The following is a 13,786-nucleotide window of genomic DNA, read 5'->3' as shown; positions in this document are numbered from 1 at the left end:
ATGACCTTTGAAGATTCAAAACTTGCCCTATTCTTAGTTTGTCATATCTGAAAGGGATAAAGCCCCTGGAGGTCATATAAAGCAATTTTTTAATCAACTTTGGTGCCTGTCCTCTGTCAGTATCTGTGTCTTGTATGAGTCTGGCACCAAGAATGATAAAGATCAGCATGATATGTATATTTCCAAATGGCTTACAGTCAGTAAAGTGTATCTATAATGGATCAACACTTGGCTTCCCAACACTGCATCATCACTCATGAAAACGCTTGAAAGCACAGGAATAATGCTTCAGATATTGCCCCTGGGAACGTGAAATGTCTATTTCAAAACACATTATGAGGGTATGAAATTACCTGTGATGTAATCCCAAGAGGATCAAATACATTCCCCAAGCTTGATTCACATTTTGATTCATTTGGAAAACATGAATTATTGCCTGTCTTACATTCAGTTAAATTTCACACGTACATGAATTTTCTTTTCTCCTCTTTGGGAGTAGTTCTTTTGAAATGACAGTCATATTGAAACAGGAAGTCAGGAAGCTGGTGGAATATCCTCAGGGCAAATGCTGTGAATTCACCTGCTGGTAACTTTGATTAAGGACCGAGAATGGTCTGAATATCGCCGTCATCACAAAAGTAATTATTTAAAATGCCTAATTGCTCCTCTGGCTTGAGGAGTAAAAATACCCATGAGGCAGCCAATTCTGTGGCAGTTCGGGGATGATGTGGTTGAATGAATAAAGGAGTTGGGAAGAGGGCAGACCATGACTTTGACTCTTCAGTCCTCTGGGGCTGGGGACAGGGAATGCAGGCTGAGCCCTGCTTCAGATCTACTCTGTGACTCTGATTGTTCCCAGTGTGTTTTCACCCTCACGGCAGGAGCAAACCATGGTTTTTGTCCTGAGGTCTCATTCAGAGGAAGAAACTAATTATGGGCTAGTTTATTTCCAAAATATAAAATACAAATTACTTTACTGAGTCATAGAAAGAGTATTTATATTATATGTGTATACATGTTCATATACATGGCATACATATCCACATATATACATGTACGTGTGCGTATAGATACATATATATACATAGATCTGTTTTAATGGCTATAGGGCTATCATGGCCCAGTTTTCAGGCTACTAACACATTCCTACCTGAGCATCTTGTAGAAGTGGCAAAATGAAAGCAGCTTTCTATTCTTTCATTCTGAAGGCTCTCTCTGATATACTGGCAAGAGAGAAGACAGAGACTCACTGGGGGTCCTGGCATGATTGGATGGACCAGAGAATTTTATAACCTTGGAGAAGCTCAATAAAGGTGTGAGGCCCCAGATGGCACAGGGAGAATGCTGTGACTCTGTATGGAAAGGGGGTAGGGGTGAGGAGGGGTTGAAAGCAACTCTGTCTTCTGGCCAAACACGCGCTTCTCAGCAGAAAGTGGCTAAGTTCCCAGAGATTTATTGCTGGACGGTCCGAGTTTCCATTCTCTTTTGGATCCAATTCTTGCTAAACTGTGTGACCATGAACAAGTTACCTGACCTCTCTGAGCCTCAGATAGGCCATCTGTTAGGTGACATAATACCTTATAGATTTATTGTGAGTACTGACTGAGATAACGCATTTAAGACTATCATCATAGAGTTGGCACATTTTAAATGTTCACTAAGCCCTAAGGGCTATAGTATAGTTGTTGTTGTTATTTATTTATTTATTTATTTATTTATTTATTTATTTTACAGTGTTCGGTCCGAGATCTCAGTAGCCACACCATGGATCGAAAGACCTACATCCCTCCAGATGAGCATGCCCAAACTAGGTCATGTTTGTCTCTGCTAGCAGGTTCTCTCTGTATATTTAAGAAGAGAGAGTGGCACCTGAGCAGCTCAGTCAGTTGAACACCCCACTCTTGATTTCAGCTCAGGTCATGATCTCACGTTTCGTGAGATTGAGCCCCACGTCAGGCTCTGCACTCACAGCATGGAGCCTGGTTAGGATTCTCTCTCTCTCTCTCTCTCTCTCTCAAAATAAATAATAAACGTGTAAGAAAACAAAAGGAAGAGAAATCAGTTGAGCAGTACTTGGTCTTCTTAGGAGCCCCAAGACTGGGCAGAACCTTCTAGGTTCTAAGGTATATGGCTCCAGCTCCCTGCCAGAGTCCCAGCGGTGCCTCCTTCCCCTTGCTTTTCTGTCCTTATGAGACTCAAATCCTAGATTTGCAGAATTGAGCATTCCTTGGGCCAAGGGACCCCGTAGGATAGAAAAGCCCTCTGGCTACAGTCTTCCGGGAGCTCTTGCCCTTCTCCTCTGCACCTGCAAACCAACTGGTGTGTGAAAGTACGATGCCAAGGCAGTAACGAAGAACTGGTGGGGTTGTACTGTCCCACTGCTCCTGGCAGCATGGTGTGTCTGGTAGGAGGAAGGGGGAACAGGAGGGATGGCTTTTAGTCCCTGAGCAGGGACCATGCCTGGAGGGTCAGAGCACAGCTTCTGTGAGCAGGGGCTGAGAGATGCTTGTCATAGCTCAGCCTGATGGCACATCCATAGAGCAGTCCAAAATGGGAGGTGGGGAGGCCGGAGATCCAGCCTAGACTTGACTATGCTGGCAACCTGGGATTGCAAAGCATTGTATGGATGGTAGAAGTTACAAGCCTTGCTTGAAATGAACTTGGCTCTCAATTTCCTCCTTGGAGATGCAGTAAAATAACAGTAATCACATGATAAAGAATAATAATAATAATTATAAACACCACCTGACATCTATCGAGTACTTACTATGTGTCAAACACTTTTCCAAGGATTTTACAGGCATCATCTCACTTTGTCTTTCAACAACCCTTTTCATATCATCTCATTTTATAAATGAGAAAATTAGGGCCCAAAGAAGCTGAATAACTTGTCCAAATTTGCCCCATTAGTAAATTGGCAAAGCCAGGATTCGAACCACGTTTGTCTGACTCCAGAGATGAGAGCTCCCAACCATTACACTATCCTGCCTCTGAAGGATCTACACTGACCCCAAGAATGTCCTCGAAGGCGATCAACACAGTTTAACGAGAGACTCATGGGCAGAACTTATAACAATAGCTGAAATTTTGGGGGGCACTTGCCATGTGCGAGATAATATGTGAGAACTTTGCAAACATTCTCATTTAACCCACACATCAGTCAAGCTGGTACCAGATAAGAACTTAGCCTTTGATGAAAACCTGGAGGAGGACTGGGGGAAGATAGTGGCTTGTCTGCACATCTGACTGGCACAGAAGTGGTCCTAGTCCTTAGCAACTGGGGCACAGTGGGGGTTTGCGTTTCACCTGCATCTTCCCATTGACAAAGTGGGAAGGAGAAAGTGGCCTGTCTCTCCCCCATCAATGTGGGCTGTGGCCACCCCGGCACAGTGCAGTGTTATCTCTCTGCAGAAATGGGTTTTGGATTGACCAAATGATGCGAGTGGCTCATCATTTACAGGGCAGTTGATGCCTAAGGTTGAATAGGTCCGGGCTGGAAGCCTGGCATGAAGTACTCATCTGTACAATGGTCTACTGGGTAACGTGCCTGGCTCTTCCTCTTCAAATATAGAGCGGACTTCTGTCTCCAGAAGTGTCAGTCTTAGAAAATGCTGCGCAGAGGGCGCCGGGCTGGCTCAGTGGGTGGAGCATGCAACTCTTGATCTCGGGGTTGTGAGTTTGAGACCTGTGTTGGGTGTAGAGATTACTTAAAAATAAAAACATTTTAGAAAGAGAGAAAGAAAGAGAGGGAGGGAGAGGGAAAGAAGGAAGGAAGGAGAAGGGAAAGGAAGAAGGAAGGAAGAGGAAGGAAGGAAGGGAAGGGAAGGAAGAAAAAGAGAAAAGAAGAAAGAAAGGAGCTGCTGTACAGAGGGTGATTTCTTGGGTAGATGTGGAAGTCTGGGCAATCACTGGGGCACAGAGTCAAATACCATTCTCTCCAGTCATTGTTGCTCACGAAGGGAGGGATAAGAGAATGCAGATGGAAAAACCCTCTGGGTAATCCGCATTTCATTCCACTTTGGGTTTGAAATAGAATTCACAGGTTGTGTGCTTGCGCGTGCAGGCGTGCGTGCGTGTGTGTGTGTGTGTGTGTGTGTATATGAGGTAATTACTCTTTATTTGTACCAAGCACTGCCCTGGGGGCTTTAAAGCCCCTTATCTTTTTTAATCCTCTAGCAAACCTGTGCTGCAGGTACAAATGCCAGGCCTTTTTCCCAGGAGAGGGCACAGCAGTTCATAAAAGCTAGGGGACAGCCCAAGGTCGCCACACCAGCATGATCAAAGCCTGAGCTGCGGCTGGCCTCCACGGGCTCGCTTTTAAGTAGTGTTCTCAACTGGGGGTTATTTGGCCCCAGGGGATATTTTGAGAGTGGGGGCGGGTGGGGTGGGGGGAGGCTGGAAGGGGTTGCATCTGGCATCTAGTGGCTACAGTCCAGGGATGCAGCCAACACCCTACAATGCCCAGGGCAGCCATAGAACACTCCTAGCCCAGGATGTCAGTCAGGCAGACTTGAGAAAATCTGCTTTTCACCCAGAGCACTTGGCTGAGGATAGTTGCTGGAATCCCCCACCTTGAGCTGGAGATGAAGAGAGGTGGGTTCTGTTCTCCACGTGCTTTTGACTTGAAAGGTGGAGTCATTCTTATTTAGGCTCTGAATTTACTTTTTCCAACCTTGGAAGAAGTTAACTATGTTTGAGAAACATCTTCAGAACTGATACTTAAAGAAGGGGAAAGAAACTGATTTTTCATTGAGGCCACGTGTACTGTGCTAGACCGGACAGCTTTAAATCCATTGGGTTATACATCCTTCAACACAGGACATCAGCATTCCCCTCCATGCCGCCTTTGAGGCCAGAGAAGAAATTGAGTTTGGAAAGGTTAGCATACTCAAGATCACATGGCCTTGGATGGGGAGTCTGGATTCTAACCCACACCTCCAAGGTTCCAGAGTCTCTACCTGTATCTACATGATACATTTTCTTAAAGAAATAATAAAAGCTATGCTGAAGGTAAACTGGGAAGCTTAAAGAGGAGCATTAAATAATCCCCCTACTTTGTAATTAAAAGGATTTCTTTTTATACCCCATAAAGTAATCACCATGTACCATAGAAAGTCTATATTAGTATATGGGAGTGTGGGTGAGTTGGTTATAATAATGCTTTTTTACAATTCTCAAGACACGTTTATTATCTATTATCTCATTTGATCTTCTCAAGACTCTTGGGAGGCTGTCGGTGGGGGGCAAATGTCCTCATTTTCCACCCGAGGAACTGGGCCTCAGAGGGAATAGAACTTGGGGAAAGTCCTTCAGCTATGCTAGCCCCGGGCCCTCTGTGCCCACCTCCTGGGCACTGCCCAGGCAGCATGCCATGGTGGGTTGGAGACGCTGACCTTCTTCCCTCATAAGCCTGGGTGAGCTCAAGTGAACTCTGACTCAGTAAGGGTTAAGACACATAAACTCTTTTATGAGTAGTAACCATTTACTGTGCCCCGTAAAAAAAAAAAAAAAAAAAAGGGCCCCTTTCTGTTCTGGCTGCTTTCCCTAGCAAAGGGGGGTACCAGCAAGGAACAGCAGTGCTCATGGGTAGAGGAGCCTCTTGGGGCGGGAGGGGGGCAGGTGGTAATGGGGCAGCTGTGGCCTCCTTATCCTAAAGGCTTCCCTGTGGGTTGAATAGTTCTGGATGCAGTCAGGGGATTGCAGACAGAAAAGATGCCTGTCCCAAGGAAAGGGGCCGTGGGCACTTGGTCACAAGTGGAGAACTGTGGTATTTATGGGATTCCTTTTTACTAATTGCTAAGCTTTCCACATGCACAACCTCATTTGATTCTCTCAGCCCTGTGAGTTTGCAACTGTTCTCAATTTATAGGTGGGGAAAGTGAAGATCAGAAAGTTTCTGGCTAGACAGACGTGGAACTTGCTCAAAGTCCCACACAGCAGGGGACCCGGGATCTGAGCCCAACTCTCCCCAGATCTAAAGCCCGGTTGCTTAGCCCTCACATCAATCTGCCTTCTAGATTTGGGGGAAGTAAGTGGTGAACAGAAACCCTGAGCTGGCTGAGAAGTAGCTAGCTGGTGATTGGCTCAGGGCACATCTGGGTCCCACGGAACAGCCACTTTGAAACAGCCCTGCAGGCAAACCCTTGTGAAAGAATTTCAGGGAAGACTTCCCCCACCCCAGCCCTGCAGGGCCCATCCCTCCATGCAGATGGGCTGGGCCCTGAGCTTCGGCTCTTTCAGGGTTAAACAGTAACCTTTCTACTGCTTGTGGTTGAGCAAATGCTGGCGAGGAACAAGCCCAGCCTTGAGCAAACAGGAGACCTGGCCGTGCCCCTTCCCTCCCCCAGCTGCCCCTTTGGGGGCCTGCAGGTTTCTTTTGCCCTGAAGTCGCCCATTGGATTTCTTAGCTGAGGGCAACTGCTCTAGAAAGCTCAATGGGAAAAGAAGAAGAGGGCTTGCCTTCTCTGAGAGAGAGAAGCAAAGAGGTTTCTGGAAGGGGACGTAAGAATCGATTTAGTCACCTTTCTAAAATTTTTGCACAGGGAAACTGAGACCCAAGACTGTTTCTGGTTTGGGTTACCAGAGGGGGAGTGACTCTCCTCCTCATAACACCTGCCATATAGCCGTGTCTTAATTTGTGCCAACCGCTCCAGGTATAGAAACTCACTTAATCTCCAGCCAGCGCACATAGTAGGTCTGGTGATCTGCGTTCTGCATGTGAGGAAACAGGTTCCGAGAGGTCAGTGACTTGTCTGAGTTAATACTAACCGGCCAGTAAGGGGTAGAGCTTGGAATCAAGCCTGTTCCTTCTGGCTTTGAACCTCATATATATGGTGCCACCACACAGATCCCGGCTCTGCCCACCTCCCGGCCCCTGGTCTACTGAGGTGCTCACCATTCTCTTCTGTATTTCTTTTGCTACCTTCTACTTAGGCTGGATTCAGGCCTAATTATTTACCAAACAGCCATGATGATGTTAATAATCATCACGAATGTTCCTGTTTGGCCTAGCTTGACTCCTAGTCACAGCTCTGTCCCTGGTGCCTGGAATAGTACCCAGCCCATTGTATGGCTGGTAAATTTTTGTTGAGTGAATCAATATGCGAATGAAATTTTTATGCCTCTTCCAGACCCCTCTTCTCCCCTCTGAAGCCCTACCTAGGACCAGAGGAGTAGGAGCTAAGTTGGAGGAAGGGGTTTGGGGGCTGGAAGCTCTCTACTGGAGCGATTTCAATCTGGGGGACATTGGTGACACCCAAGGATATGATTTCCCTAAAACAGGCAGAAAAATTTCCATGAGTCGCTGCTATGAGGCTACCTTCTCTCCTCGCCCCAACATTTTAGAAAGAGCAAGTTATCTTTACAGGCCCTGGGTCATGCTCAATTGCCTTCTGGAACAGGCCGCTCTTCTTTTGAGTGACTGAACCTACTTCTAGGGCTTGAGTCTAAAAGGAGGAGAGCGTCCGACTTGAGAATAGGGAATATTATGAATGCCGAAGGGGTGAGACGCATTGTTCTAAAGTGTAGAATATTTATGTTGTTTAAAAAACCCAAACAGTTCCCCAGGAGAGAAAGGCTCTTCTCCTGTGTCCTTTGCTGAGAAAAGGAGACTGAGAGAGCCACCTTCGGGTCAGTTTCCAAGCCTGTGGTATTCTTCAGGGCTCTAAAAGGAGAGAGAAAGCTCATCAGAATTTTTACTGGGATTCCTGACATTATCATGGAGCCAAATACTGGAGGAGCTCTAAGTACCTACGTCTGAAGTTCTTTGACATGTGGACACGGGCTGTGGCAGGTATCTACACTGAGGAAAGTCGGTTAGGTGTTCGAGTGCAGGGCCTCTCAGTTGTGTTGGGACTTGTGAACGTCTGATTTCAGATCCGAGGGCCTGTGCAGGTGCCGGGTCTATGCCGCCACCGGCTTGGATTTTTATTGATTGCAATTTCACTTTACACGAAATCTCTTTGGCATTTTCACTTTTGTAAAAAAAAAAAAAAAAAAAAAAAAAAAAAAAATCATGGCTGCTGGCCAGACTCGCCCTGTGAGCAGGTATTGCATTTTCCTCCTGCTTCATTCCTGATCAGAGATTATTCATTTATGAATGGGTGGCTGTAAAAACTTGCCTCATGCATATGAAAGTTGAACCTGGAAATTTTTAATTGCCAGTGAGTTTTGCTTTTACTGAAGGGGCTGTTGCAACGTGCTTTGGAGGCAGTGGATGGCAGGACAAATTCTTTTTTTTTTTTTTTTTTTTTTAATTCCTGAATTAACTCTATGATCTGTGCTCCCAAATGACGTTTGTCCGAAAGGCACTGACCAAATGAACTGTTTGATCCCCTTACAGATCATGATTCTGGAAGGAAGTGGTGTAATGAATCTCAACCCCAGCAACAATCTCCTCCACCAGCAGCCAACCTGGACAGACAGCTACCCCACGTGCAATGGTAAGGGGACCGAGTGGGCGTCAGTGTCACGCCGCGTAGGGCTTTTTCCTCTGTTTTAATTATGCTTCGTTTCTCAACTTAATGTTTGAAAAACGCAGGTTTTATTCAGCAGGGGTGTGGGGACGAGGGGGAATGGAGCAAACTGCGTGCTGGAGGTCCCCATAGGCTCTTGGGGCTCCAGACAGAAGCTGGCTCCAGATATTCCATTGTTTCCTCGCAATATTCAAGGCAGTCTGGCAGAAAGGGTGGTAGAAGGTATGCCCAAAGGGAAGCTTTTAACACTGTTTGGCTGGGATATCAGGATAGGATAGCAGAGGAAAGGGTGTGTGTGTGTGTGTGTGTGTGTGTGTGTGTGTGTGTGTGCGCGCGCGCGCTGTGTGGAAACGTGGAACTTAAGGAAGACAGGGTTACAGCAGCTTATTCTAGTTCATCTTCCGTGACCAGCCTTCGTAAGGGGAGAGATTTGTTGGACCACGTGTCTCCCTTTGGGGCTTTCACTTGGAGCCGATTGATTCGAAGAGGGAGGGCCTGCTGATGCGGCTTCCGGAGGGTTTGGGGATCAAGCCCACGGCTTACTGTAGAAGTGAACTGGATGAAGACGTAGCTGAATCAGGCCCCACCCCCCACCGTGAAGGCCTTAGGTTCAGGCAGACTGCCGTGCATCAGACTGCAGTGGGTTTAAGGAGCTCCAGGCTCCTCTCCTGCCCCAAACTGGCTGCTAGTCTCCTTGCAAGAGATTCTGCTGCCCTTGCTCCTCCGGAGATGTGGAAATGGGCTGTCGGCAGCGAGCACAGCCGGAGAAGCAGAACAGGAGGAGAATGGAAGGCTTGCGTTCTCCAATGAGCCGTTGATCGAAGTGCAGCTCCACCCCTTTCAGTTTGGAACCCCAGTCAAACAGGGTTGGGAAGCATGGTCAGGTGACCTTCCCTCATTTGGCCACCTGTCCACAGAACTGCTGCGCTTTCCGGGCAGTGACATTGTCTGGTGCAGGCCTCAGATTCCTCGTGAGGACCTCAAAGGAGGATTCCAAATAGGGTAGGAAGTTTCTTCAGCCTGGAAAGTCTTTGGCATCCCCAGTCTGGACCCCGGATTAGGACAGCATTCCTCCTGTGTGCTTTGGAGAAAGCTGGGGCAGTGTTTTTAGCAGGGAATAGAACTTAGGGGCCCCAAAGAAGTCCCAGTTCCTGGTCATGATTGACAGGGGTCAGTTGAATAATAGACAAGAGTTGAACTTATGGGATTTTCAGGGATTCTCCTAAAACTTGAGGAATCAGATGAGTCCCCTGGCAGATGGGGAGAACCCATCTTTAGACAAAACTCTCTGGTTCTCCCAGGCTCTAACAGGATACAATATCAGAAACTATCCTTTATTCTAGGAGTTGGGAGAGGAAATGGAGAGGCCTGTTGTCGGGTTATTGAGAGTTATTTCTCTTATTTCTAAACTCAGAGCTATACTGTCATAGCAGAGTAATTATCTTGGGGAAAAAAAGATGAAGGACTCAGGGAGTGACAAAAATATACCTCATCCTGAAACAGCTGTTTTTGTGAGACACCAAAAAATTGGAGGGACATGGAAAGAGCCAGTGTAAGCTCTGCATGTTTGTATATTTGGGAATATTTCTGTGTAATTAAATTTTGGGACCAGATTGTTCCAATCCTTGTCCTTGTTCCCCACCACAATTGGCTTCCCCTTCAGGGCCCCAGTGGAGGGTTTAGGGCTGCTTTTGTCTGGCCATGATGGGTAAAGAGTGAAGCACATATTATGAGTGTAGATATGACCCATGGCAGTCACCTTCGGACCTAAATGACCTCTATCTCTTGCTCTTAACGCTTCTGAGGTCTGGAAGCAGGGGATGAATTCAGACGGGGTGAAACATTCCCCCTTCAGCCTTTCTGAGGGGTTGAGGGCTAGGCAAACAGCATTAAGGGAATCAAACCCTTGGAGCTCTTTAGCTGCTTGTCACTCAAACTGTATCCACAGACCATCGTCATCATCACCATCATCATCATCGTCATCATCATCTTGTGGAAGCTTGTTAGGAATGCAGAAACTCAGGCCTCACCCTAGATCTATGGAATTTGGATCTGCATTTGAACAACATTCCCTAGTGATTGACAATCATATTAAAGTTCGAGAAGTACTCACCTAGCATGCCTTTGAAGAAACAAATTAGAGATGGTTTTCTTGCACTGTGCTTTCCCATGTTGGTCCATCATTCAGTTTGTGGGAGTATCTGTGTGCCATGTTCAGTCGGACTCCCCCCCTTCACCTTGGTGGGCTACAACAGTGTTTTCCCCTTGTCCCTGCCCCTCATTTTTCTTGGATGAGAGCTCCTCCCCTTGACCTCTGTTTTCAAGGGGACTGTAAGATCTCAGCCTTATTACCATGTCCCCAGGCACAAATTCCACCAAAGAAATAGAGAGAAACACTCTCCATCCACCCCCCCCCCCCACCAAGGACCAGGACTTTGGGGTGACTTTGTGAGGTTCTCTTGAGCGAGACAAGAGAGTCACAGATGTGGTAGGTTAGCCCACTTCCAGGTCAGTGATATTTGTTGCCTTTGATGAATTTTACCTCTTCACTGGTATTTAATTTAACCATCTTGTGAATGCACCTCAAACTCTTCTGGAGTCCTACGTGATTTCTTCTTCAGCAACAAATTCCGCCAAAGAAATGGAGAGAGACCACCTACGATGGCCTAGTCTCTGAGTCTCTTTCGGTAGGAGATACAAAGATGAGTTAGACAGAGTCCATGACCTTGAGTTTACAATTTGCAAAGAAGGATGAGACAGAACTTAGAGATTTGTGAAGACAAGCAGAACATGACAACAGCCATCAGGAGAAATGCCAAGCACATCTCCTGGAGACTCAGGGGACATCAAGCCCTTGCAGTAAGCTGGGGGGATCTGTGATGGCTTTTATGGGGTGGCCAGAATCTGCAGGCTGGGTAGGACTTCAACAGGGAGGGATTGGCAGGATACTAACCAGGCTGAAGGAACACCTTCAGAAGTGATAGATCACTCGAAGAATAGTTACTGAAGAGCCCCAGTGCTGGACTTGTCAGTTTTGCACTTAATTTCAGTGAATAATGGGAAGCCACTGAGGGTAGCTGAGTAGGAAAGTGACATCATAGAGGCTGCAATAATCCATGGGGGGCAGGGGTATATCAGCACAGTTTGCTGATGGCTAGTCTGGACCACTCTGGGGAGAAGCAAAGGTATCAGAGAGAAAAGAACCTTATTCTCAGGCTTCATTTTTGGTTGAAAATGGTCTGAATTTGTGTGTGTGTGTGTGTGTGTGTGTGTGCGCGCGCACGTGTGTGCGTAACAGAGAGGAAAAAGTGGGAGAGAGAAAGAGAAAAGAGAGGAAGGGAACCGTGTGGGTGTGGACAAGAGGCTATTAGGTTGCTGACACTGTGGTGACACTTTAGCTTTCATGGCACTTTGCTGGAGGTGGGAATGAGCTCATGATCTCAGAGTACTTCAGGTCAAGTCTGTGTGCTCACGAAGTGCCCAGGGGTAAGTGTTGTACTAGGGAGGACATGAACTGGCAGGGAGGCTGACGATCAGCCCCCGCCACAACTGAGGAAGGGACCGGGTTTCTGAGAGCCTCCTCTCCAGAGCCCGTCTCGTGCCCCAGCCCCCCCACTGCCGTCCCCTGACTGTAGCGGTGCTGACGCCTGGCAGCCGGCGGTGCATCTCGTGTCCGAGATCATGTCCGGGAAGAACCACAGGTCGCTCACGGGACCGCCTCCTGTTTTGCAGTTTCCAGCGGGTTTTTCGGAGGCCAGTGGCATGAAATCCATCCTCAGTACTGGACCAAGTACCAGGTGTGGGAGTGGCTCCAGCACCTTCTGGACACCAACCAGCTCGATGCCAGCTGCATCCCTTTCCAGGAGTTTGACGTCAATGGCGAGCATCTCTGCAGCATGAGTTTGCAGGAGTTCACCCGGGCGGCGGGCACGGCGGGCCAGCTCCTCTACAGCAACCTGCAGCATCTCAAGTGGAATGGTGACTATCTCTTGTCTACCCCTCTGGGAGCCGGCTGCAGAGAGCAGGGACCCCGCAACTGGCAGGGCTCCTTGTCAGGGACATCAGAGGACGGTCTCACCTCCCAATTACTGGGTCCCGAGGGAGGGACGGAGAAAGGAGGCGAGAGAATAGGCACAAAGTCTAGGGTTCCAGGTGTGTCTAATCCCATATAAACCCAAGATAATTTCATTTCTCCTTATGGTTAATTTTTAAACTGGATATTCACAGGCTCACTATCAGAAAACCTTTTCTTCTTTCCCTCGCAAACAGGTTTCAATAGCTTAATTCCCGATCACTTGCTTGTTAAGATCATCATGGATACTTTTTCTTTTTTTGAAACTTCTGGACCTAGGCTCTTAAGATGGGACCTACGGGGGGTAAGAAAAAGTGCAGAATTAGGTCTATGTTTGCGTCTGGGGGACAAGATGGCTCGCGGTATTTCAACAGATTCTTAAAAGATCTGAAACTCAAAAAAAGGGGGAGAAGTGGGGTTACAACTAATGGTCTGCGCACGTGTGGGATGTTTCTGCAGCGATTTCCGGAGTTAGGGCCGCCCCAGCGCCCCAGATGTGTCTTTCTTGAAGCCTTGCCTAGAACACAGGCAGGCTACCCTTTTGCACACTGTGCATCAGTGATAGCTTATTCACACACCTTCCATACTGGCTCGTCAGACACGCTAGGGCAGACAACTCACCTTGCAGAATGTCTTTGACACTGACATAAGGGTCTGCTGATAATACCAGTAAAAACCTAGCTCTTCTGAGAACCGTGGGCATCTTGGAAGGCAGTAACATGTAGGAATTGCGAGCTGGCCTGTCCACATCAGAACGGGCATGTCTGTCTTAGCAGAACCTATGTTTGGGCAGGTAGCTGTAACTTTGGGAAGGCGTCAGTTCCAGGGCTCTGAAGCAGAGTCAGACTGTGACAGCCGTTACCAACACTGAGGAGGACCCAGGGTCTGGCCTCAAAGCTGGCAGCTGGGGTGGCCATTTTGGATGACCTCATCCAGCTCCCGGGCACTCCCTTCTTCCCAAGTACCTCACACAGACGGTTGCTCATTTTTCTTTTACTAGAACCAGACCAAACAAGGCTCTATAAATAACCCTCGGGAATCTTCAGAAGGAGCAGACTTACACTTGAAGATTTAAAAATATTTACCTCCCTACCTGCAATTAAATCCACTCCTTTAAAGCTTTGCCCTGATTGGAACCTAAGGCAGACAGGCTTGGGAGGCAGAGAGCGAAGGTGCTGCGGCCATCTTTGACCTCCTATGACTTGTCTGGTCCCACTGCATTCTGTTGGTGCCTCTGAGT

General features: G+C 47.5%; 1 protein-coding gene across 4 annotated transcripts in view; it reads left to right on the top strand.

The window, feature by feature from the left end:
- EHF (ETS homologous factor) overlaps nucleotides 1-13,786 on the top strand; it is a 37,146-nt gene that overhangs the window by 12,407 nt on the left and 10,953 nt on the right. For 3 of the 4 annotated variants that reach the window (XM_053899839.1, XM_053899838.1, XM_019470077.2), the window contains exons 2-3: nucleotides 8,342-8,441; nucleotides 12,207-12,452. In XM_053899839.1, coding sequence (XP_053755814.1) covers nucleotides 8,345-8,441; nucleotides 12,207-12,452 — 343 coding nt within the window. In that variant the 5' untranslated portion in view covers nucleotides 8,342-8,344. Of the gene's footprint in view, nucleotides 1-8,138; nucleotides 8,163-8,341; nucleotides 8,442-12,206; nucleotides 12,453-13,786 lie in introns of those variants that run through there. The other variant, XM_053899840.1, reaches the window with a different exon arrangement.

This window comes from Panthera pardus, unplaced genomic scaffold (assembly GCF_024362965.1).
Source record: "Panthera pardus isolate Hobbes unplaced genomic scaffold, ASM2436296v1 HiC_scaffold_12, whole genome shotgun sequence".
Lineage (NCBI taxonomy): Eukaryota > Metazoa > Chordata > Mammalia > Carnivora > Felidae > Panthera > Panthera pardus.
The sequence above is the reverse complement of the archived record's forward strand: the minus strand, read 5'-3'. Positions and strand labels throughout refer to the sequence as shown.